General features: G+C 44.1%; 1 protein-coding gene across 1 annotated transcript in view; it reads left to right on the forward strand.

Annotated features, from left to right (window-relative positions):
* Positions 1-26817, forward strand: part of map3k5 (mitogen-activated protein kinase kinase kinase 5) — a 55448-nt gene that overhangs the window by 26906 nt on the left and 1725 nt on the right. The window contains exons 7-28 of the mRNA XM_071524638.1: positions 2090-2260; positions 3606-3718; positions 4509-4668; positions 5047-5200; positions 5290-5397; positions 6514-6566; positions 8099-8194; positions 9531-9612; positions 11919-12052; positions 14555-14682; positions 15188-15324; positions 16313-16418; positions 17608-17765; positions 20004-20181; positions 20865-20882; positions 21653-21830; positions 22209-22377; positions 22495-22680; positions 23619-23724; positions 25233-25476; positions 25664-25776; positions 26189-26310. Coding sequence (XP_071380739.1) covers positions 2090-2260; positions 3606-3718; positions 4509-4668; positions 5047-5200; positions 5290-5397; positions 6514-6566; positions 8099-8194; positions 9531-9612; positions 11919-12052; positions 14555-14682; positions 15188-15324; positions 16313-16418; positions 17608-17765; positions 20004-20181; positions 20865-20882; positions 21653-21830; positions 22209-22377; positions 22495-22680; positions 23619-23724; positions 25233-25476; positions 25664-25776; positions 26189-26310 — 2914 coding nt within the window. The remainder of the gene's footprint in view (positions 1-2089; positions 2261-3605; positions 3719-4508; positions 4669-5046; positions 5201-5289; positions 5398-6513; positions 6567-8098; positions 8195-9530; positions 9613-11918; positions 12053-14554; positions 14683-15187; positions 15325-16312; positions 16419-17607; positions 17766-20003; positions 20182-20864; positions 20883-21652; positions 21831-22208; positions 22378-22494; positions 22681-23618; positions 23725-25232; positions 25477-25663; positions 25777-26188; positions 26311-26817) is intronic.

Genomic DNA, 26817 nt, shown 5'->3' on the forward strand with positions numbered 1-26817 from the left:
CTATTACGCATCGCGGCTATGTGAGACTTCTTTGTCGACTTCCCAGGAAAGCGCTGTGTAATATAATTGAGCTGCAGAAAGGCCCTGGTGGTGAAATTTTAAAAATGCATGCAAAAATCATTTGCTTTAAATGAAAAATCCACTGAAATACTGTTAAACAGCTATCGGTGATGTACTTTGCATCTCTGGGTCCATTGTGTACTCTTCTTATTCCTATGGATAACGGGCCAAACGTAGACAACGTGAAGTCATGCTGAGATATTTCCCACGCAAGCTACAGTGGAGTTTGAAAGGCATTCTGGGAAATGTAGGAAATCACGAGCTGAAGTCCTCCGGGGACGTGTTGAACATCACAGATTGATGATGTATAACAGTGTAAGAGGATATGAGGGTGGAAGTGGTAATCTGTGACCTTATCTTTGTTTTGTTTTTTCATTTTGTTTCCATCTTTGCTGCTCAGCCTCATTGCTGTGGTGTTTCTGGCACTGGACATATATTTATATAAGAATGTCACAGATTATTATTTGAAGTAAAGAGTGAAATTCAACAAATTCACACTTGTAGAGAGTGCAGTTCATTTGGTAATGCTCTTATCTCACTTGATTTTGAAAAGGTTACTCATGATAAAGCGTTCCTCCTTAATGATTTCCTTACAGGTCGGGTATAACAGCTTTCTCATGCCAGTTTATTTCTTTTTTTTATTCACCATTTGAATTTCCAGTACCTGAATCATCTACTGTAATACGGTTTTCAGCCTCACACTGAAAGAATAAGGTGGCAGGGCTGTTAGTGAACCCAGTAACCTCAGTAATTTAAGCTGTAGACTCCTAATGGCCTCCTCTCTGCCAAGAATCACTGTCCCATAACAATAGCTATGCAGTGTTCCCTAGATACACACACACACACACACACACACACACACACACACACACACACACACACACACACACACACACACACACACACATAATTATATACTCACACACATACTCACTCGCACACTCATACATTCATACATACACGCATATACAGAGTAGCGGGCCCATTGCTTATTAATGCACTCTCATTTCCACACCCCTCTGCGAAACGTGCTATGAGTGAGTCATAGCAACACATATTGTGCACACACACACACACACACACACACACACATACACACACATCCTGCTGCTCTTGCTAATTTTCAAACAGTTGGTGCAAAGCAATGATTACTTTGTGGAACCAAAGAATACTTTGTGAGTATTCATCCATTTACTGTTTTCATTCTTTATATAAATATACTTACATTATACATTATTACATTATTACATGCGTGCACGCATCTTTATGAAATAAACTCATAGTATACTGCACTTCATAGTAAATAGCATCAAAATGATTGGGCTCCATGAAGAAAAAAAAAAGTCATTCTTTTTTGAAAACATTGGGGGGGGTTTTCTACCGGTGGTTATTTTTCTTCCTGTGCATTCACACAGGAAACGAGGCAAAATCCTGCGCGGCTTTACCCATGAATGTGATCACTTGACTTGAAAAATAGGCGGTGACATGGCGGTGGTGGTGTGGTGACATGCAAACAGGCTTGATGACACGCGTGACACAATAGAAAGCAGCAGAGTGACAGACCAACCATTAGTGGTTTTTCGTTGATATCTTTCTATACTCCAACCAGCATGATGTGTGGTTTTGGCTGACATCTTTCTTGATGAGACAATGTAGATCTTTCAGCATGATATATTCTTTATTCTATCATGCTGGCATTTTAATCAGTGTGCACCAGGCTTGGCAGCAGCACCACCAATGTCGTCTTTGGGGAATCTTTTATAAGCTTTTTGATTTATATTATTGGATTCAGTCATCCCCAATGGCAATTTTCCCTCCTGTAAATATTAGGCGGAGGGAGAAATGTACAGGTTCCTGGATGGAGTCTAGCTCGAAGCTGATTGGCTTTCGCTTTACTGCATCAGTTGGGTTGAAGGATTTTAACTGGACCTCGGAACGCCTCTTCACCTCAGTTTGCGTCCACCTCCCTCCGTTTACCTCCTTCCTGACTTTGTGTGTGTGTGTGTTGTTTGTGTGTGTGTGTGTCTAGGAGGAACCTGCCGGGCGACAGACAGAAGGCCCTGGACATCATGCTGCCCCTGGTGGAGGGCGAGGAGCAGGTAGCCTCCGATATCTACTGCCTGGTGGGACGCATCTACAAGGACATGTTCCTGGAGTCGCACTTCACCGACACGCAGAGCAGAGATAGCGGCACACACTGGTGAGAGAGAGAGGGAATGTGTATGTGTAATTATATACTGTATATATCTACAGTCAGAATCCACTTCAAGTACACAGAGGGTGCATTTAAATATCCACTCACTGGCCACTTTATTAGATGCACCTCTCTGTTCATGCACCTGGCTCCTCCAGATAGTGAGTCACGTATAAATAAACAGCAAAAGTATAAAGCTTGCAGCCAGGGTTTAGAAGTTCAGTTTGTGTTTCACTAAATGTTACAATTGGGAAAGACGCAGGATTTAGGTGACTTTGAATGTTCCAGCATCTCAGAAACAACCATTACCGGGATGTAATAGTGGGCATGTGATCACGAAACCTGGGTGATTGGAGAGTGGAAAACCACCGCCTGGTCTGATGAATCCTGGTTTCTGTTGCGACATACGATGGCAGGTTAACAGCATGAATATCCACGGATCCATCCCGCCTGGTGTCATCAGTACAGGCTGCTGGCGGTGTCATGGTGTGGTGTGTTCCTTGGCTCACTTCAGTTCCTCTTAGTGCCGTCGGAACATCGTTTGAACGTCATATCGAACCTGAACGTTGTTGCGGACCGGGTGCAAGTCTAGCCTTTTTCAAATGGAAACTTCCAGCCAGATAATGATGAATCAGGAACATGACAGTGACTTTTAGTGCAGTCCAGATCTTAAACCCAGTACAGACCTTTGGGGTGAGGCGGAACGGGACGTGTCGCTGAAAAACCTGCAGATGCCTTTCATTTCTAGCACTTCGCTGAATCCCGGCCTTGAATAATTCCGGCTGTTCTGGAGGTCCTTACCTGGTGGTGTACCTAATAAAGTGGATTCAGAGTGTAGATAGAAAGCGAGGTCTCACCCTCACCCTCAGCCAGAGGTGAGGAGTTACCTTCTCTTAATGAGGCACAGCTGTCATCTGGGAAGAGAAGCTTCAGGGGCCGACGGAAGTTGACTCATAACGGCGCGGTAATAATACAAAGCTGCTGATTGCCTTCTTCTGGAAATTGCTTTTTAAGATATCTTCGTCGATCCAATGCGGCGCCCGTCTCGTAGAGCTCCCATCTGGCTGTCATTTTCAGTTCCCTGTCACAACTTGGCACGCACTTCTAATAATATTTGCACCCCCCCCCCCCTTCCCTCAGCAGAACAGATTGCTCATTAAACAAATGAAATTTCTTGTTTTGTGCGTGCGCTCACAGTTGCAGTTAGCAGTTCTCAATACGGCTATAATTGTTTTGAAACTTGAAATGTCTTCAGAATGTCCGTTATCGCTGGGATTTGGAATGACGCATTTTGTGGATATAACGCTTGTAACAGTCTTTTTTTTTTTTTTTAATATTCCTCTCCTCTCAGGTTTAAAAAGGGTTTTGAGTCAGAACCGACACTACACTCTGGTATCAACTATGCCGTTCTACTCTTGGCAGCGGGACACCAGTTTGACGCCTCGTTCGAGCTGCGCAAAGTGGGTGAGTGGATAATAGTCTGTGTATTTGTATCATCCCTGGTATCAGCGATGTGCCTTTTTGAGCTGACTATGCCGCGGACTTGGCTGCTGCTCCATTCCGTTCCATTAAGCCTGCTGACTAAGCGTTGAGTAACCGACCTCTGTTCTCTCCCCGCACTGCAACAGTCCTTCATGATCAATAATATCCATCCAGGTGTCTAACATGGCCGGTTAGAAAGCTTTTTCATCCGTGCAGGCAAGCCTGGGTGAGAGAGCTGAACGGAGGCGTCAGAGGCTGATATAGCGAAATTGAATTATACGCGGCGACGTCTCCCTCTCTGTTCTGCTAAACGAGCATGCTGTCGGGGCTTTTGTTCCCGATCCTCCTGCTTCAGCCGTGAAATCCGAGGCTCGGGAGTAGCTCAGGAATGCGAGAAACGGGGCGGGGCGGGCCTGGGAAGCCGGCCGAGAACGAGCCCCACCCGTCCATCTCTCTAGACCCTGCTTACCTCATCGGCGCGACCCCCCCCCCCCCCACCCTCCTCTCACAGGCCTTCGGTCGTGCTGCAGGCTGTTGCAGAACGTGTAGCGGCAGGTCGCGGCCAAGAACGTTATCACCATTACCTGTAATCTCTTAAAAAATACAGTGGCAAACTGTAAAGGCAGGTTTGGGCTGGTAATGTTCTCCCTAGGCACCTTGTCTACCTGAAAATCTCTCTTGGACACGGCCCAAGGGTAAACACAATAACACAAAACCTGGGCTTCCCTGTATGGACAAAAAAACCCTTTGCCTCTTTCTCGCTGTGTTGCAGGAGTGAAGCTGAGCAGCCTGCTGGGCAAGAAGGGCAGCCTGGACAAGCTGCAGAGCTACTGGGACGTGGGCTTCTTCCTGGGGGCCAGCATCCTGGCCTGCGACAACACCCGGGTCATCCAGGCCTCCGAGAAGCTCTTCAAACTCAAAGCCCCCGTCTGGTGCGAACGCGCATAAGCCGCTCTCATGGATTATTACAACATTTTTAGGCCTCATCCATCTCCAGCGATGCCTGTATTGAAGTATACTTTTGCTTTGCCTTGAAATCACAGCGGCCACCTGTCGCCATTGTGCAAGCATTTGGTTTATTGCACTGGGAAAATAGAAATGTTTTGCTCATTTGAATAGCCCTCTCTCTCTTTACATAGATGTTTGCTGGATATTACAAGCCTGGCCTCCTGAAATTTTGTGAAACGCGACTAGAAACAGGCATTAGTTTAACTCACAAAGACACAGATGCGTTCAGATTCAGGTTATGCATTTCTCAGTTCACAGTTGGTGAATCTCGGTCTGTGTGCGTCTCCCTGGTTGATTCCCAGGTATCTGCGCTCACTGGTGGAGACCATCCTGATCTACCAGCACTTCAAGAAGCCCGGCGTGGAGCAGCCGGCCCCCAAGCAGGAGCTGGTGGACTTCTGGATGGACTTCCTGGTAGAGGCCACCAAGAAAGACGTCTCCTCCGTCCGCTTCCCCGTAAGTGACCCCAGCTAAACCCCCCCAACTGGTCCAAGAGTGTGCCAGGTGTGCAAAAATCCCAATAGATGTTTTTATCTCTTCCCCAGGTGTTGATATTGGAGCCTACGAAAGTGTACCAGCCTTCATACTTGTCCATAAACAAGGATGTGGACGACAACACGGTGTCCATCTGGCATGTGGCTCCCGATGATAAGGTGTGTGTCTGACTGCAGGAAAAGCCTATCATTTGTGTCATCCAGAAACCTTGACTCCCCAATTCTGCTTTTTTCAACTTTCCCATTTTTTTTTTTACTGTAATTTGCAGCTGACATATTTCCTGACACTGGTATAAAGCCAGACCTTTGAGAACACACTGTAAAACATCCAAAACATGCAACAATTGGAAAAAAAAAACCATCCAGCTCCTCTCAAATCCATAAAAAGATGCAAAGCTTCAGAAGGGCACTGGCAGCCAGACATTGTTACACACAGACACTCGCTCTGACTTTGTTCTTCTGTTTTCCACACTGTCTGTCATTTCTAATGCCAACCCTGCCTGTCTGGATGTGTTTAGTCAAATGGCTTGATAGGCAATCAGCAGCAACGTTAAGCTTTCAGTCTTAAAGGAATACACTGTGTTGTTGAAAATTGGCCCATTGGTCAACTTGACACCAAAATCACCCATGTAGATCATTGGCTCCATGCTAACACTTTAGCATACACTATGTTGAGTGATGGTAAGCCACTAGCTTTATCTCAAAAATAAGAAAATGAGAACTAGTAGCAGCTCTAAAGCTAAATGGTAAGTCATGTTAAATGATATGCCGCTAAGTCTGGCAGTTTTGTGGAAGAGATTGGTAAAATTTACATAAAATATGATAAAAAATAACGTACTGTTTTAAACTACTTTCCCTGTTTACATAGGAAATGAAGGTGGTGAGCAATGGGAGACTGTGTACAGCTAAAAATGGATGAATACATGGTTGCTCATAAAATAGTTCCAAAAATAAACCTGGTGACATCAGCTATAGTGAGTTAATGATGTTTCATTTTTAAATCGTTTGAATCTACAGGCCATATAATAAATACAGCTAACAACTTTTTATTCCTAAAAGGTGAGTCTTCTTCCTTTGGATAATGGTAGCTGCCTACTGTCACTCAACATAGTGTATGCTAAAGTGTTAGCATGGAGCACCGGAGCCAATGATCTACCAGGGACACATGATTTTGGTGTCTGTGTTCTCATAACTTAACAGATGAGCTGACCAAAAGCCCACTCTCCAAAAAACTCTGTGTATTCCTTTAATGATGTCATCTGCTCTCGCCTACAGCACAAGGGGATCCATGAGTGGAACTTCAGCGCCACATCAGTACGAGGCGTCAGGTCAGTGGCATCTATCTTCAAGTACACTATCATTTCAGTTTAACATAGGCGATGGTGGGTTGGTAAATAGCTGTTTTGCTCCCCTTTAAAAGTCACAGATAACCAGGGGGAATGTCCTGAATCATTTCTGCCATCAAAGGGAGGGCACCATCCCTTCAAACCACTCCCTGCCACTCTTCATGTACATACAGCTACTTAACTCTCACCATGCTCAGTTTGCCGCCCCAGGCCATAACCCATTATCAGTGAATAAGAACTTAAATGGTCCCTGTGGGGAAATTGGGTTGTGGCAGCAGCAATTAGTAACAGGATACAGCAAAGAAAATAGAATATAAATAAGAATAGAGCAAATGGAGGGTATTTAAACATAACTTCACTGACGGTTACAACACTAGAACATATTAAGAAGAAATATATGAATTACAGCATGTATGAAGGTATGCAGTAATGTGCAATAATAGCAGAAGCGCATACAAAGACAAAGAAAAAAATGAAAATGTACCAAAAATCTGAAATATGTGCATTGTATTCACATTAACAATGTCTATGCATGCAGAGAAGCATTGTAAAAAGCCAGTCACCATATCAGATATATTCATCAGGCAGACTTGGATATGCGCACTACTAGCTGTTCATCTTTCAAAAACTCCCGGCTGTGTTACAGGTTGCCGTATTAATGCAGTCAATCCTACAGTCAAAACGTGTTCGGCCCGCTCCGCTCCTCCTCTTCCACCGTCCTCAAAGGAATTCAGTGTCAGATCGGGGAAGCGGAGGGCTTCGCTCACATGTTGCTAGGGAACGTCTCATTCTCGGTGCCCACTCACCCTGCAGACAGTCAGCAGGACACAATAGCAGCTCTAGGAGCAACAATACCACCGCAAATACAGGCACTCTGTTCTCTGGCTCGGCAGCTCCGGCCTTGGCACGGCGGCTGGGACTTGGCTCGGCGCTCCTCCCCAGATGATATAAGTTTCCATTTAACTGTTGGGTCGACACTGCTGGTAGCTGGTATTCTGTGCCAGTATTCAGTATCTTTGCTGTCAATTTTCATGCTAAAATTGTGTTTTTTTTTAATTGGGGAAGTATTCCGTGTTTCTCGAAGAATTTATTCTTGTCTGAAACTGCATTTAGACCATGGGACACTAAGACTCTACTACTACTGCTGCTCCTACCACTATCACTACAACTACTACTACTATCACTACAGTTACTACAACTGCTACTACTGCTAATATCAGTCCCATCTATCAGTAAACCCATATATCAGCAAGATTATATGTTTGTCTAGCCCTTGCAATTAGATTCTGTGCATGGGAAGAATAATAAAATGCATGCGTATATTGTGTGGTTTGTGTTTTGATAGAATAAACATCCAAGCATCCCTCTTTTTCATGCCGGAGACTTGACGATTGATGCAGTACTTCCAGTGAAAGGCCTCATTCAGACATTTCACTGCATTGTCTCTGCATGGCACCTGTTCTGGCCTCACAGGCCTTCTGCACTAACTAACAGTGTCCACCCTTTCTCCTCAGCATCTCCAAGTTCGACGAGCGCAGTGCGTTCCTCTACGTACTGCACAACGCAGAGGACTTCCAGATCTACTTTTGCACAGAGATGCACTGTAAAAAGTTAGTCCTTCTGCTATGTCTGTCTCAGTGCTCCTTTAACACCGAGTTTCTTCAAGAATGCACTGCTGTCAGTTGTTTGGTTTTATTATATTAATGAGAAATTTGACATTTTCAGGTTTGAAAAAAAAAAAAAACTGATGATCTAATACCAGTCAAAATTCAATACACAAATTGGTTATTAACGGTGGTGCTACATCTGAAAAAGGGATGAATATGTATAGAAGAGGACTCGGGTGATTATTGTAACTTGATTGACTCAATCTTTTTCGTTAATGTCATAAAACCCAGTAATGTAATCATTATTCAGTTAACAGGACTTTTATTACATTAATGGGAAATTTACTGCATTAACAGGATTATTGCACTATTAAGTGCAAATTGTTATTATGTTAATGGTTTATTACATGAATGGGAAGCCATTACATTAACAGTAATGACTTCCCCGGGCCTGAATTGGGGTGTTGGAAATTCACTCACTGCACATGGGTTCTACTTAGTGGTGTAATGGTAAATAAAAAGGTAGGCAAACTATAACTTCCAGTAAGTGATTGTTACAAGTTAAACAACCACCAAAAAACAAATCAATCAAGCTTTTCAAATGTATGCTTTTCATCCCTAGTCGAGGCGCTCATGACGGCGCTCTCCTCAGGAGGGAAATGTCCCACCAACACAGCTTGTTTGATCCCATCAGCACCCTGTTCCTCTCTGTAGAGGAGGACTGAGTGTTCAGACTTGTGTCTCGCACATCAGAGGCTCAGAGCACTCTCAGTCCCAATTCTAGCGGGTGAGAGTCAGTGAGTCACGCCTGCTGTTGTTCATGACGCTGTTGTACTCCCCACAGTACAGAGGGGAGAAGGGATTGGGGGGGGGGGGGGGGGTAGAGAGAGAAAGAGGTAAAAGGGAAGAGATTGCGAGCGAGGGAGAGAGAGAAAGCAAAACAGACCGTCTGAGTGTACCTGCTTGCTCTCAGGCATTGCTGTGCGTGGATGTGTGTGTAGATGTGTGTGTGCTCGCACATGTACACGTGTGTTGGATATACAGAGCACCTGCAGGCATGTGGTGTGTGACAGCATGACGAGGCGTTGTGCTATTTCACAGCTTGTAGTGAGAACAGTAAAGGTCATTATACTGTATGTACGTGTGTGTGCGAGGTGTGCATGTAAACTTACTGTAACCCCCTCTGGATAAGACCAGTTGTGTTTATTGTACAGTAAGTCACTCTAGATAGGATCAGTGAAATGCCTAAAATATAAATGTATATTGAACTACACTAACGCAGCTACAGTATGTGTGTGTTCCTTATGTGAGATGGGACTGACCTGGCGTTTCTCGGCAGGTTCTGCGATCTGGTCAACAGCATAACAGAGGAGGCCTGGAAAGGACCGGAGGAGGGAGACTGTGACACCGACGCCTTAGAGGTGAGAAATGAAGGCTGGATTCACTCCGCCATCTCCCCCCATAGCTTTTCTGGCCATATAAGCTTTAGATGTATTTACATGTATTCTTGAAGAGGTTTGTTTATCGATGGAAAATGAGCTGTTGCAGCCTCAAAGTGCATCTAAAATTCGTGTTAAGCTATTAGGGGAGAACGGGGTCAAATTAGCTGCTTTTTGCATTTTGTGCAAAAATAAATGTGTATTTATTTCAAACAGTACTTGCAATGTATACTTAAGGTTGCTGGGTATCCATAGAAAATAAATTATTTTCTCAACTTGCCCTAGGGCTAGTGGCACATTTTACCCCACAACCACCGTTTTGACAAAATTGTTCACACAGCAACTCAGTCCCACAGTTATTCTAAGTTCGCTACCTTATATTGTTTCTTACAACGCTTTAAATTCATATTTAATAAAGCCTCAAATGTATCTACTTTCACTTACATACAAGAACCATGGCATTTTCAACAGTGATGAAATCATTTGACACTTACCACTTTCTCCATGTGCTCTCCTCCATCACAGATTCAGAGAAATTACTCTTCCTAAATCTGTGATTACATGATTAATTTTGTATGTGTCTGCCTAGATACAAGGGGTCACTCATCTTACCCACAGGCTCAACTTACCCCTTTCTCCCCTACACTGTTTGAGGTCTTGTTGTACTTGTATCTGTATCTACTGAGTATAATTTGTTGATATTTCTCTGCGCCAATGTCAATAATATATATTAATGTACATTTATTGTACTCGAACAAAGTAAATGGAGTGATTCTGTCACGTAGTGTGAGCCTTTATATCAAAGGCTCAGCCAATTAGTTTCAGAGTGAAAACATGTCTTCCGTGCAGTTAATCAGCATTAATGAGGAACCGGCTCCTCAACATCAGGACTCCATACTGCAATTACAGATTGGAGCTCTAAACGGTCTTATCATGTCGGGAACAAAAACCTGAGGTGGGCGCTTTTATTGGAGTCTCCCTGGAGTCCCATTAGTCCTCTTCAAATTCACTTTAGCTATGTTTCCATCCAACTCTCAAGAGAATTTGAGCTTTCTTTTGAAATGTCGCAGAAAATAAAATGTGAATTACGTGTGTTCCCATCAACTACTAGACAAACTAGGCTTGCTAAATGTTAAAAAAAAAAAACCTCATCCACCAGAAAGAAACGGAAAGCGTCTTTGAAGAAATAATTAGTATTGGACAAGTTTTTAGTGTCCGCTGATGTTTGCCATATTTCACACTTTCATCCAAAGACAACAAAGAAAACAAAGGTATCCAGACGTTTCAAGATGTCCAAAGCCACTTTTGAAGTGAGATTGAACCATTTGTCGGGCCGATCATGCCAAACCTAGGGCAGTATTTATTCGATAGATGCATTTCCATCGCTATTTATTGCAGAATTTTTACAAATAAAAAAATTCCACTTCCACATTGGCCTGGACTTCTGCTGTCTGCTTTGCAACAGAAAGCGCCAGAGGACGGAGCAGGACAAAAACACCTGCCGCTGCGTTCACCTGCCTTCCCCCTGCGGAGCCTCGGGGGGAAAAAAGAAAGACTAATTACCCAAAACACTGACACACCCTCTTTCAGTCAGCTGCGTGGCACGGATCAGATGTCCAACAGGTTTCTCTCAGACAGCCGTCGGCGTTGTGTCTGATGTTTGATCTGTGGCGGGCCTCGTCAGCCTCGCCCGTCCTAAACCCGCCGAGTTAGTCGCCCTCGCTTTCCGCAAAACACTAATCCGACAGTCTCAGTGGAGAAAAGTAAAAACGACCGGACCTTTTGTCCCCGGGGCTCTCTCAAGGCCGGGGGAACAGATGTAACAGGATTACAGCGGCGTGATTACAAAGCATGGTAACAATAATCCTAAAAAAAATCCATTTCTATTGTGAGATTAGAGACTCTGAAGTCGTTTCACACATCTTAATATAATGGTTGATGTCTGTTTTACAGGGCTATTCGAATTCCAGTCTGTGAATTTGAATAAATTGCTCATTTAACTGTGTATTCTATTGATTCAGGAAGAAAAGTAAGCCCTAAGTAGCCAAAAGCAATCATGAATAAGATTGAAGATTACATGAATGAGTTTGAGTATTCCAGAGAATTACATTTCGATCGATATTCGTGGAAAATATCGCGATATTTCACAAATATCTCAACATTCAATATCAAATGTCAGCCCAGGCCTAATTATATATTGTGAGTGATAAGATTTTAACGCTTTTAAATATCAAATGTCCTGTGGAACCGCTGAAATGACTGTGTGCTCGCCGCCCTTGCCTCCGCAGTACGACTATGAGTACGACGAGCACGGAGAGCGGGTGGTGCTGGGGAAAGGCACGTTCGGAGTGGTGTACGCAGGCCGCGACCTCAGCAACCAGGTCCGCCTGGCCATCAAAGAGATCCCCGAGCGAGACAGCCGGTGAGTATATCTCTCAAACCGAAAAGGCCGCCGTGTTTGGTGTTTGGTGTTCAGCTTCACACACACCGGAAGGCTCACGCTGCAGTCCCAAGTGTTCGCACAATAGAAGCATTGAAGCATTTTTGCCTGTTCTCTGTGGAATTCTGTTCACATTCTAGGGTTAGGCCGATGTGTCGCTTTCTCAGTATATATGGGGCTGATGTTGGCTTTTAGGTAAAATTCTGATACTGGCCTGTCAGTGTCGTCCACCTCTGATATGAAGGATATGATGCAGTTTCACTGAGTATATATTTACTGTAGAATTGATCAATAATACACTGGTTGTCTACGGGAAGAACTTCACCTGAATTGATTCTGATGTGACATTTATATCAGATTCCACATGAGTGAATTAGTAGTAGTAGTAGTAGTAGTAGTAGTAGTAGTAGTATATTATCCTTGGTTTCAATAGATAGTAGTAGTAGTAGTAGTAGTAGTAGTAGTAGTATATTATCCTTGGTTTCAATGGAGAGTAGTAGTAGTAGTAGTAGTAGTATATTATCCTTGGTTTCAATGGAGAGTAGTAGTAGTAGTAGTAGTAGTATATTATCCTTGGTTTCAATGGAGAGTAGTAGTAGTAGTAGTAGTAGTATATTATCCTTGGTTTCAATAGAGAGTAGTAGTAGTAGTAGTAGTAGTAGTAGTAGTAGTAGTAGTAGTAGTAGTAGTAGTATATTATCCTTGGTTTCAATGGAGAGTAGTAGTAGTAGTAGTAGTAGTAGTAGTAGTATATTATCCTTGGTTTCAATGGGTAGTAGTAGTAGTAGTAGTAGTAGTAGTAGTAGTAGTAGTAGTAGTAGTAGTAGTATATTATTCTTCGTTTCAATGGAGAGTTTTAGTGTCCCATGGCCCAAATATGTTTCACAGGCTTTTCCCTGCCAGAAATAGAATTCTGGGGACACTGAATACTTGTCAAGATTGGGAATTTTTAGGCATGAAAATGGTCAAATTTAAAGCTACTGAGTATTGGCACAAAATATTGGCTGTCGGAAGCTCCCATCCGAAAATACCAGTATCGACCTTCAAAAATATACACATATACATGTAGATACGTTATGCATTCATAACTGGGTTTTTTTTTTGGATTTGTTTTAGCTTTTATATCCCTGTAGAAAGCTGAAATTACGGGCTGAATAACAACAGGTGCCTGAGCTGTTAATTCCCCATTTTACCCAGCCCTATAGTGCCTAGAGCATAATTAAGCAAAGTGCCTCTCTCCGCGGAGTGACACTGTGATTGACAGATGAACGGCGAGCTCCGGCGCTGGCTTCCTGTCGACTCGTATCCGCCTGAACGACTCGACGCGAAGTCACTCGGTCCCCCCCCCTCATCTCTAATTACGAGACTCTTTCACAGACTACTTGGTGTGAATAATTCAGAAAGCTCAAGACGGGGGGAGAGAGAGAGGGTCTGATTCACGTAGAAATGTGTAGAAATGGCTGACAGGCGTGCTTTCAGCGTGCAGAGGTCAGACATTAAGATGGAGCTTTGTTAAATCAGTCTTGGAAGGTGCCGTAGACGGACATGTTGTCAGTATCCATCCGGTGCTCGTTCCCATCCTCTGGACTTTGATATGTCACTTTGAGGAAAGAGGCAGCCGACACAGAGTTACAGTGACATCTCCCCAAGCCCTGTATCTCTCTCCTAGTGTCTCTTAGCCGAGACCGCCTGATACTTTTTCACTTTTTGATACCACTTTTTCACGGCCAGCACCAACTCAGAGTACTAAATTAGTTGGGGGGTTTTTTTGAAGTGGAAAAAATATGTTACATCTAAAGTGTAAGGTGATACCGAGTTACTTTTACTGAACAATATAGACCTGGACCATTAGTTTGGGATCAGGGTTATTATGGTTTGGGATTTTTCACTTGTTTTTATATAGTTTTCAATGTTTTATTTCAGTTTAATTTTAGCTAATTTTGAGTGTGGGTTTTAATTTTTTTTTATTTATTTTTTTTATGAATGTTTAGTATTCACTTAGTTTTTATTTAGCTTCATTTCTAGTTTTAGTGTTTTTGGTAGAAGTAGTATATTTAAAGGTATAATGATTTCAGAACAGGCATTTTGTATGTTTGCCGCAGGTATTGTGCAATACAGACAATAAATCATAAATTCTGTTACAAATTTAGCTACATTCATTTTTCAATACATCCTCAGCTAACCTCAAGTCGCAGCCACTTGTTTTCATCCTGCACAAGTGAAAATGAATGAATGCACTTAAGAGACTCAACCACAATCTGAATTCAGACCAGTAACCTTAAAGCCTTGATGAATTCATCAAAAACAGGACAGAATAACAATCCACAAAATGCAGACAAAAAATCGGTATGTGTAGCAGTAACAAAGAGAGATAAGTGTCTATCTTTTAGCATTAGGGAAAGTCTCCCCTACTCTCTCTTTTAGTCTTGTATCAGTCCGAAATCCAGCACTGGCATCCGGATCATCCATGTTTTCTTAACCCAGGTACTCCCAGCCGCTGCACGAGGAGATCGCCCTCCACAAGCACCTGAAGCACAAGAACATCGTCCAGTACCTGGGCTCCATCAGCGAGAACGGCTTCATCAAGATCTTCATGGAGCAGGTGCCTGGAGGTGAGGGAGCCGCGACGACACAAGTGAAGCGTTGGGTTCAGAAATGAGATCTACACCACTTGAAATGAGTGTCACATACTCTTACAAAATGATTCAGAGCGCAACATGAATAGGAATCATGGCACTCTCTTCAAGGATGGTAGCGTTTAAGTCCTTGGCTGGCTCAATCTGTATCACCATCCTTTTAAGACTCTTGCCTTGCTTTTTATATTTCTTACTTGTTTAATTGATTTTTCTGATTTTTTTTTATTAATACAAAAATGGATACATAGCATTCTGGAACTGTACTACTGCAATATGTACTGTGGTATACTGTACTTCCAGTTTTAATTTGAGTAGATGCATGAAATCCACATACAGGCACATGTATGTTGCATTTTGCGCCCTATTTCTGACATTTATGACTTATGAATAATTGTGTAAATGCACTACTAGCCGCTAATCACAAGACAAATAAAGCAAGTCATATATTGATTGTTGTTGTGCTTTGTCCTGTGGTGTCCAGGGAGTCTGTCGGCGCTGCTCCGGTCCAAGTGGGGCCCTCTGAAAAACAACGAGCCCACCATCGGCTTCTACACGCGGCAGATCCTGGAGGGACTCAAATACCTGCACGACAACCAGATCGCACACAGAGACATCAAGGTGACGCAAGAGAAGTTATTAGACTGTTTCTCCTCGTCTGGAGGCTTTTGTTTGCTTCATTGCGTTATTGTGTGTTTGCACCAGTTTAAGAATGCTTGTACATTTGCTGTTCTGAACAGCCGGTGTCTGATAGCTCTTTCCTGGAAAAAATCCTCCGGCGCAGAGGAAGTGATGCGTTTTATGTTTCCGGTTTGTTCGGAATAAACAGAAGAAGAAGAACTGGGTAGTTAGCATGAGCAGCGATAGCCACCATGACTGAACAGACAAAGAAGAGAAACTCAAACTGCATCGACAGAAAATTCAAGCTCCACCCACACTGTTTTATTGACAGGTGATCTCTGGGAAGTGCAGTGCGGAAACACCACAGCAATGAGTGCTGAGCACCAAAGATGGAGACAAAAAAAACAGTAAAAAATCAAAAGAGGAACAGTGTAATGCTTGCATGGCAAGATGACAGTTTCTGTCTTTTGTACACTCAAGGAAATTCCCTGTTGGCACCCATTCATTGTTTTTTTTGTTTTTTTTAGCAATAACCAGGCTGAAAACTTCCCTGTGTCTCTCTGTGAGTCAGCGAATGTGATTTGCTGCTGCTTGGACCTTTTTTCCTTTAGGGCTCTTTAGCTTTGGACAGTAATGATGACTTCCCCTTAACCTTAGGTAAGAGGCCCTCCCGTCTTTTGTCTCAGTCATAAACCACACTGATTACATCCCCATCACAGAAAGTGGTCAGTAGACTCTTCCCCACGACACGCGGTTCCGCCCGATTTAACGGTGCGGTCATATAAGCGGCGTCAGCGGCCCTTCAGGTAAATGTTAATCACCTTGTTTTGGTCCTCCCACACGCCGTGTTGTAACCGGCTGTTTGTGCTCCGTCATTTCTAGCTCCCGAGGATATACCTGACGTTATCGCGCGGCCATCGAGGCTCCAGGACCGAGGGGGTTAGGGAACGGTGTCGCTTTTCTCACGGAATTTCCTCTCTGTCCGCAGGGCGATAACGTTCTCATCAACACCTACAGCGGCGTGCTGAAGATATCCGATTTTGGCACATCCAAGAGGCTGGCGGGGATCAACCCCTGCACCGAGACTTTCACTGGTACGCACTGACTGAGTGTATTGTTGGTGTAATCAAGAACCCCTCCCCTCTCTTTTTACATGCAAACTCCCAAAGAAAGCCTGTTAAATCCCTGGAAATCCCTAGAAGAGAACGTTTCATAACAGGAAGTACAATATACTATACTTCAGCCCCATGTCACCATACATTCTTGTGCCGGTCAGTGAGGTAACCCCATAGAGACGATGCCTGTGTCTGTTTGTGGCTGGAGGAGTAATCCAGTCTGGGCTCACCAGCCTGTAAGCGATACCTCTGAGAATAACCTGCTGTTGCTATTCAGAGCGCCGGGCTTTGGCACGAGCCTGCGGTCAGATCAGGCAGGTTGTTGCCGGAGTGATGTCGGCGCGGCGGTCGGCCAATGGCGGCTCGGCTTAACCTCTTAGTTTGGAGCGTCTTGACAGCCGATTGGAGCAGACGGGTACCTGAGCGGCGGAGCTCTCTCAGGAAACGGTGCTTTTCCTTTTTATAGCCCAGGCTCGCTATAAACGTGTCACCGCCCGTTTTAGCACAGCAGACTAGCAAATCGACAGCCGGCTATTATTAGAACAAAAGAGTCCTTTCAATAGGAAATGTTACTTTGTACTGTGCTGTGTTACCTAACGTCACAGAGAGGCTTTTCAATATTGCTCCCACGAATCCCTGAGCCCCGTTAAACCTCTTATAATCTGATTGGTCACTTACAAGAATTGTGTCATCACCTCATTTATACAGAACAGGAGCGACTTGTAATTAGCCATGATGTTAGTTTCTATGTATTTTACATCAGTGTGTCTCTTTTATGTGCTTTGTACATTTTTCGACTTCCCTGACTGTGAAGCTCTTTGTAACCTTGGTTTTGAAGTGTTATTCAAGTAAAGTTTAGTATTATCATTGTGCTACACTACAATGCCTGGTCCGTCACCTCACAGGTCATCTGCAAGGATTATTCCAGCCTTTATTCATGCATTTAGAGCGGAGAGAGAGAAAATAGGCCACAAAAAGCAAAAGAGAGTACGAGCCCCTTCACAATGCAGGAAGAGCTAAAGTGCCCCCATGCTGCCTGAAGGACTGCCATTGTAAAATATTTTATCATTCTTAATGTATTATGTGAACTTTTTATCTAAGCCTTGAGAATAAAGGGATATCTATCTATCTATATATTGTATTTTCATGCTGTTTTATTGTTTTTCAGGCACACTACAGTACATGGCCCCTGAAATTATAGACAAGGGGCCTCGGGGCTATGGCAAGCCAGCGGACATCTGGTCCCTTGGGTGCACCATCATCGAGATGGCAACTGGGAAGCCGCCCTTCTATGAGCTGGGGGAGCCGCAAGCCGCCATGTTCAAGGTGAGAGAGAGCAGAGGTCACCCAGTGGGTGATTTGTTTAATTCTAGCAGGCAGGATGGGAGGCAGGTGAGTATTATTGCAGTCGCTTCACATCTCCTTTAAAACAGGACATTTAAAACCAACAGGAGTAGAGACTAGGGCTAAAGACAAGACAGTTTACTGTGTCACAGCAACCTTTATTTTGAAAAAATCTATTCGACCATTCACTGACTTGACCTACATTCACAGCACCACAATCTTTTCATCTATCTCTCTTTTCATTGTCCGGTCATTATACATATTTAGCTATTATTTGCGCACAGCCGATTCTCCACTGGACCTCCGAGATGGCGCCAGCTGTGGTTGCTAGGAGATTTGTAAAGCAAGTAATGCTGATTTTGTAATGCTCAACGATTAGTCAATTATGTGATTAGTCCATAGACAGAAAATTAATCTGTTATCATTTTGATTTTGATTAATCATTTTAGTCATTTATCAGTAAAAACACCAAACATTTGCTGGTTACAGATTCACAAATGCTAAGATTTGCTGCTTTTCTCTGTTTCTTATCATTACTAGTCCATACCCAGGGATGCGCGTGCCACAACTTGCCAAAAATGCGCATAAACAGCGTAAATTTGGGAAAATGGAAAATTCAGCTTCGTCAGTCCCTATGCCAATGCTCAATGCCCATGTGCAGTTTCAGATTGATTGGCCAACCCATCGAGGAGCAAAATGGATGCAGACAGACAGACAGTTTTCCTCATTTTATAGTAGGATAAAATGAATACTTTAGGGTTTTTTTGGCTGCTGGTCAGGCTAAGTAAGCAATTTTAAGAATCACTTTGGGCTCTGGTAACGTATGATGGGCATTTGTCATTGTTTTTTATATTTTATAGACTAAATGGTGAATCGATTAATCAAAAAAAAATATCTAATCGATTAATCAATAATGAAAATAATCATTAGTTGCAGCCCTAATCTATAGCATCCCGTTTTTATCCCCCCTCAACCTAACCCGTGGTTGGACCGACACCATGGAAGCCTGAGTGAGCTACTAGCAGCTGGTGCGTGCTGCATAAGGCTTCCACAGGTCTGACTTGCCAGATTTGCATTGTAAATGTGTACACAGACATTTAGTTCATTGACTTCAGTTCATTTACTGCCTTATGTTCACTATCTGCTTTAAAAAAAGAAACATTACTGTGCCCTGGCTAAGTACATTGGAAAGATGCCATGCAAATCTGTCAACCTGTTTTTCTGGGAAGTAAAGCCATGATTCAGCCTTTATACACCTGCATTGTGTCACCACCTGCATTGTTGTAACGTGATCATCATCAGTAGAAACTGTAAATACTGTCCGTGCGGGAGCATTTGTTTGAACACAAACATGCAGATGTGCGGCTCACAGAGAGAACGCAGTGGCAGACGTGCACGGTTGTGTATTTTTCCAGTTCCTGCGTGCACGTGTCTGTCTTTACCCACCTCTCTTACCATGTGTATTTGCTTTGGGTGGAATTGTAAAGTGCTCCAACATAAATGAAATATTGTTCTTAACCATATGTAACCTATTAAGGACGGTGCTGATCTTAAAGGGTGGTCTGGAAAGCATTTTACCCCTCGTGTCAAAGCCCTGAACCATGGAATTTTCCATACAATGTAATTGAACTAAATAGCTGTGAATGCAGACATGGAGGATTGTGTTACTGTATGCCTTTACCAAACCGATAACGCTTACCTTGTAGCAAACAAAACATAAGAAAATGAAACTGGGATCTTCTCATAATCTCATATAATTCTGCACAATGATTATAGAAAAATCAATAATGCAAGGACAATCGCATCATCGCTATATCTCTGCAGCATGCTGATTTTCCAAACAGTGTAACAAAGTCTTGGTATAGTCTTCACTCATCCTTGTGGAATGTCTCGAGGGAGGGGCATCTCCTTCCTAATCTTAAGTCAACATTCCTCAACGGCAGCGGCAGGAATTTCTAGGGCTCTTATTGTCAACCGAGGCTCGCGCTTGAACTTTGAACCTCCTGCTCTCAGCTGCGGCCCCGGGCCTCAGGCAGGCAGGCCTCCACGCACAGACTCACAGATAAACGCTATCGCTTCACGCAAAGCCGCCTCCTCAGTTAATAACCGTTTGCCTTGAAGGGAGGACGGTCCCGAGCTCACGAGGGTCGCGTGCTGTTCAGGAGTCTCGTCTTTAGGGTTAGGGTTTAAGGACAATCCATGTGTCTCCGTTGTCCGCAGGTGGGCATGTTCAAGATCCACCCGGAGATCCCGGAGTCCATGTCGCTGGAGGCCAAGGCCTTCATCCTGCGCTGCTTCGAGCCCGACCCGGACCGCCGCGCCACCGCCCTGGACCTGCTCACCGACGAGTTCCTCACCGTCACCAGCCGCAAGAAGAAGGGCAAGAGCAGCTTCACGGGTGGGTTCAACAATTCAAGATGTTACTGGATATGTTCACACTATTCTGCTTTTTTCAAACTGCCACCCACTGATTTATATTAAGGTCAGTGGGGAAGAGCTGCAAGGTGGACAGAAAGCAGCTCCTTTGGGGGCAAAAAGCACCGCACCTGACTTTGATTTCTGAAGTGGAGAAGACTTTGACTTTTTAGCGGAGCACACATGGCGAGGATCAGCAGTCACATTGAAGAAGAGGCGTGGTTTGACGGTGGGAGTAGTGTCTGAGAGTTGTACCTGAGTAATGTTTGCTGATAGTGGCAGCCACTGCAGCTACTCCTTCTGGGACTAGATCAAGAACATTGTGCCACCCGCTTTTTATAATCAGCACAAAATGTGTGTGAAACAGCGTTTCTTCTCTAAAAAAAAGCAGAATAGTGTGAACACGCCCTAACTTTTCATTGTCTGGAGTCCGAAAATAGGCTCACTTCTGCTTGGTTTCTCCTTTATATTTCCTAGAGTCTTGGCATCAGAGCAAAACTAAAACTAAACTTCCCCAGCTAAAAAAAAAAAAAAAAAGTCGAAGAACTCGTGCTCCGTTGCATACTTGTTTCATTAGGTCCTCATGCTAATCACGTTGTCATGCTTTCTAGAGGTTTGCTCTGTGTTAACTGCTGATGGAAATATCTTTTTTTTTTTCTTCCCCAGCTCTGACACCGGGGTCAGGTGAGTCGCATTGGCTTTCTGCACTATTATTCCAGACGCTTTTACCACTAGAGGGACTCCTTCATAAACCATGTCACTTCCAAGTAACATCAGCCTGCTTCACTGAGGAGTATCTAGGCTACAGTTTTCGTTTTTTTTCTGCTGTTGCCACCTGCCTTAGCACGACTCTGCCCTTTCCATGTACTTAAAATAGATATTGTGCCCCATGACTTATACTGAATGCCTGAATGTCTTTATCAGCCCTTTTTCCACTATTTATACACTATAGTTTTGCCGCCAGATAACGTCAGATATAGCTGTTATCCCTAAACAAGATGATGTAATAGCAGCAGCTTGAGGCAATCTTTTTCACACCAGGGGTTCCCAAAGTAGGCCATTTAAGACAATTTTCTCTGTGGGATCCGCATTTGAGAAGAATTTTTGTGATTAAAATGGACATTTCTATGTCACCCCCCCCCCCCCCCCTCCACTGTCCCATATTCAAATGAATGAAAAGACTGGGGGACCACCTAGAAGCCCCTCAAGGACTCATGGAGGTGCCTGCACCCCATTTTGAGAACCACAGGTCGGCAAGGTGGATTTCGATTTGGACAAAATCAGTGCAAATAACAGAATGTAGTATCCAGAACCGAGAATATAATGAAAACTTTAACCAAAACCATCAAACAAAAACCTGCACTCTGCATACACACTGCTATTCATATGTTTCATAGTTTTAGTTTTAGTTTCCCCACAGGGACAATTAAGGCTCCGTCTTATTTTATCTACAGAGTACCTGCGCAGCATCTCCCTGCCGGTGCCGGTGGTGGTGGAGGACACCAGCAGCAGCAGCGAGTACGGCTCCGTCTCCCCCGACAACGACCTCAACACCAACCCCTTCATCTTCAAGCCCAGCACCAAGTGCTACAGCGAGAGGGACGTCAAGGGGCCCAGGTCGCTCTTCCTCAGGTATGATGACTAGGGTTAGACCGATATACTGGATATTGGCCTTTTATTAGAAATCTGATATGATCCAGTCAGTGTGGTCCTCCTCTGATATGATGGATATGATGCAGTTTGACTGATTACATATTTATTGTAGCATTGATCAAGACTAACCTGAACCTGAACTGATTCTAATGCAGCACACATTAAGTATGGATGAAAATATTATTATTATTATTCTTGTTGATGTTGTTATCCTGGTTTTCAAAGGAGAGTTTTAGTGTCCCATGGTCCAAATGCTGTTTCAGAGGCTTTTCCACCCTGACAAGAATACTATCCTGGGGAAAACACTGGATACTTGGCCACATAAATTCCTTCTCTGTGTTTTTCTTGTCGACCCAGCATTCCAGTGGAGAACTTCGAGGACCACAGCGCCCCTCCGTCTCCCGACGAGAAGGACTCGGGCTTCTTCATGCTGAGGAAGGACAGCGAGAGGCGAGCCACCCTGCACCACATCCTGACCGAGGACCGCGACAAGGTGGTGGCCAACCTGATGGAGGCCCTCACGCAGGTCGGTTGGGGAAGAGCCACCCGGAAGAAGGGAGGGATACAGATAGATAGATTGGCACAAGAACGCTTCTGCAGTCTCAAATCTGAAACCCATCTCCCTTCCCTCCAACCCTTCCAGGGCTCGGAGGAGACGCGGCTGAGGCATCAGCACATCTCCACCCTCGTGGTCAGTCTGGCCGACTTCGTTCGCATGGCGGACAGGAAGATCATCGCCAGCACGCTGTCCCAGCTCAAGCTGGAGCTGGACTTCGACAGCAGCGCCATCAGCCAGCTGCAGGTCGTGCTGTTTGGCTTCCAGGATGCCGTAAGTAATGAATTCTGTTTAGTCATTCAACGTTACAGTAGGCGACACTGCAATTCCATTTTTAGAGTAATCAGTTTACTTGAGGATCAAATTCTAAAATGCCGCATTGGCAAACGCACAAACTGTCAATTTACAGCTTTCATTCAAGGCCAAAATTTGCTTCATAAGCCGGTCATTTCCCACTCTACTGTTCCCGTAATGTATTGTCTCTGAGATTTCCCGCACACCATTCATCTGCTGTTGGTAAGCAGAGGTGGTTATTGCCTCTGCATTAAGCATAGGCTCCGAAGACTTAAGTGTTATTGATGTCATTTTGCATGAGCTGTAATCTGGAGCAGGCTGTCATGTTGCCGCTGTTTCAACACACAGATCAGACAAATGGCTGTGAAATACTTCTAACCTTTAAGTGAGGCAATAAAAGAGGAATCTGTCAGGCGTAATTGCACATTGTGTAAATAGGCTGACCTGCTCTCTGCCTCAAAAATGCAATTATGCAGATGAAATAACACGAGTGAGTGGTTGTTTTTATTTGTGGAATGGGTATTGCGTAACCTCCCGAGAATGTGGAGCGCTAATGCCACCTGCTGGCCTTAAATGAGATAAACCAGCCCTGTGGTCAAATCTGGGTTGTTTTTTTTTAACTCTGCACTTTTTAGAGAGCGTGCAGTATGAACATTCAAGAATTCATGCCATATATAATACTTTAGAAAACTGTCAGAACATGAAGAAAAAGCTGCTGAATTAAGTCATGCATGTTCATATGTGATTTTGCATGGATGGAGGCAGTCCCCTGTCTTTCTGATATACCGTCAGTGAAGGTTTCTGCTTATAGTATATGTGTGTGTGTGTGTGTGTGTGTGTGTGCGTGTCTCTTCCTCTTTCTCCGTCCGTCTGTCACGTGTTTCTGAACATGCACGTCCTCCTCCCGGCGTCTCCAGGTAAACAAAGTGCTGCGGAACCACAACATCAAGCCCCACTGGATGTTCGCGCTGGACAACATCATCCGCAAAGCCGTGCAGACGGCCATCACCATCCTGGTGCCAGGTAACATCAGCAGAGTCTCCAGCAGAGCGCTTCTAAACGGGTTATCTCCGTCCCCCCCCCGGGGAAGCACCGGTCGCCTGCTAAACACAGGACTAGGACTAGGACTTTTTGCCCTGAGAGAAGCCAGTGCAATCACAACAACAGCTTCTTAGAGCAATACACAGATAAAGTGATGAAAACAAAAACACTAAACTCATACATGTGTCCCTGGTAGATGATTGGCTCTGGTGCTCCACGCTAACACTTAAGCATACACTGTGTTAAGTGATATTAGGTAACTAGCATTACATCACAGGTGAAGTGTAGTGTAGGAGATTGATAAAGAATTTACACAAAATATGATACAAATACACTATATGGCGCTGTTTTGAAGTAGCAGGGACTACTTTCCCTGTTTCCATAAGAAGTAAAGGTGCAAAAAATCACTGCACAGTGGATGAATACGTGGTTCCTCACCTGAAATAGTTCCATAAGTAACACAACAGCAGTACTAATCTTGATTAGTTTGGCTTTCAGAGCCAAATTTCAGCACTTCATGTGAGCGACATACATCATTGTTCCATTTGTTTTTCTAATTAAAGCCTAATTTAGGATTTCTATGTGATATTCAATCTATTCCTTAGTCGAGTCGTCTAAGTAGCAGGTGAAATTGAAATTCACAGTCTGGTTCTCTGCTAATTGGCATGCAAATAAAGCAAATGTGAGTCACCGCTAATGCTAAATGGTTGGCAGACTGCTTCATACAAACGTTAAATATATTTCAGGTGCCTGCATGACTCCCATTCATTCAGCATTAGGGGGGACTAGCTGTTGCTGATGTTTATGTGGCTTTTACCAGAGAAGCAAACAAAGCATTCCAGTTTGAATCATATTGTTGAGGCAAGAAGCTATTATTGTTTTGCTGGCTTCTTTGCTTTAACATGGCTTAGTATTTAGGCCAACATAATAGACTTTTGATGTGAAAACCTCATTCTAACATAGATGCATCAACTGCAAAAATGACTTGCTTTGGCTGACTGTCCCAAAACTCATGATTTTGACTGTATGAAGTAACAACTTTTTGTCTAGGGTTTGATTGATAAGGCTTTATGGATATTCAGAATTAAGGACTGGATTGAAGCTGCTGATAGCTTATATTTGTGTTGATATTCTGTGTCTTTTAAATTTGACCATTGTCATACCAAACAAATAAAAATAAAATTGCAAGCATTCAGTGTTTCCCCCAGATTTTTATTCTCAGCAGGGTGGAAAAGCCTCTGAAACAGCATTTAGACCATGGGACACTAAAACTCTCCATTGAAACCCAGGATATGATACATAGCAATAAGAAAAAGAAGAAGAAGAATGAATACATGTGTGAAATCTGATCAAAATGTCTCATTAGAATCAATTCAGGTTCAGGGCTTTCCACAGACAACCAGTGTAGTATTGATCAATTCTACAACAAATATGTAATCAATGTGTGTGTGTGTGTGTGTGTGTGTGTGTGTGTGTGTGTGCGCGCTCAGAGCTGCGGCCTCACTTCAGCCTGGCCTCGGAGAGCGACCCGGCCGACCAGGAGGACGTGGACGACGACGGCGAGCCGGAGGGGAGCTCCGCCCACCAGAGCCGGGCGCCGCCGGGCGCCGCGCACGACGACACCGTGGCCACGTCCGGCGTGAGCACGCTCAGCTCCACCGTCTCGCACGAGTCCCACAACGCCCAGCGCTCCGTCAGCATGGAGCTCGGCAGGATGAAGCTGGAGACCAACAGGTAGCCGCGATCAGTACGCGTGCGGCCCGGCTTTAGGATGTCTTCGCTCATCAGCCAGCACCTGTCGTTTGCTCGGGTCTTCTAGTCATTAGTCGTTCACGTATAATTCATCAGTCACGTGAAATAAACATGCCTGTCCCGTTTTCCTTCCCCCTCCCTGTCCCCCCTGTGGCTCCACGTGCCGCAGGCTGCTGGAGCAGCTGCTGGAGCGGGAGCGGGAATACCAGGCCATCCTGCAACAAGTCCTGGAGGAGCGGGAACAGGAGATCAGACTACTGAGGCTACGCTCTGAGCCCTTAGGTCTGCGCTTTCATTTCATTACTTTTCCCCCCAGGGCGAGTGTACATAATAATCATCATCATCCTCATCATAATCCTTATTTATAGTGCATTTGTCAAAACCGTTACAAAGTGCATTAAAAGATGAATACAAATAGCACAATGAAGTAAGAGGGGAAAAAACAAATAACACAGTAGCGTTTCAGCCTTTATGTTTTGCACTCCGGTGGTTAATCTCAATAAACATGGCCTCATCTACAAATATATATTATGTGGGCAAAATGATGATATAACTTACATGACCGTGACAGGCAGAAAGAGGCTTTATGTTTTTGACCAGCGCTATCAGGCAGCTTTCCACTCAGCGCATTAGCGAACAGCATGGCTTTCTGATTTATTTTCTGAAGGAGTCTGTTCATTATCTCGTCTGGCAGACAATCCTACATCATCAGGTGGCCCGGTGGGAGAGTGGAGTCAGGCTACAGAGAGACTTGAAGACCCGGAGCTGGGCAGATGGCTGAGGCTTCACGGTGCGGACCAGGACTCCATAGACCGAGTAAGTCCCTGCTTTCACCTTTTCAGCTGGACACACAGTGCATGCTCATATTTGAGATATGAGAGTGGGCAGTCTTTCTAGTCCTGTGATTGTAGACCTGTTTGTAGTTCAGAAATGCTCGACTCACATGTGACTAATTGTTTCTCTATTCCCTGATGAATATGCATCGACGATGAGAACTGCTCATCACTTAGGAATAATTGCGAGAATGTCTGCCAAGAAGCAAAATCCATAACCCAGTTCGATTTTCCATGAACTCTGTCTCATTCTGTAGCACACTCATAATGTCTGAATAAGAGCTTCAGCCACATGGCACATTCATTCGTACTAGTTCAGTCCTTATGTCAGCTTTTATAAGATGCTGTTACATCATTTGTCATTTTTAACAAATTGACACACTGCTACACATACTACTGCACACATACTACTGCTATGGTACTATGGGAAGGTGAACTCTCGCATAAGGATTGAATGTGCCAATTAGGTCTTACGCAGGGTTATTTAGGT

Source organism: Centroberyx affinis, unplaced genomic scaffold (genome assembly GCF_046629955.1).
Source record: "Centroberyx affinis isolate AG114_WGS23_722 - 3 ecotype Tasmania unplaced genomic scaffold, CSIRO-AGI_Caff_v1 ptg001215l_1, whole genome shotgun sequence".
In the NCBI taxonomy this organism is placed as follows: domain Eukaryota; kingdom Metazoa; phylum Chordata; class Actinopteri; order Beryciformes; family Berycidae; genus Centroberyx; species Centroberyx affinis.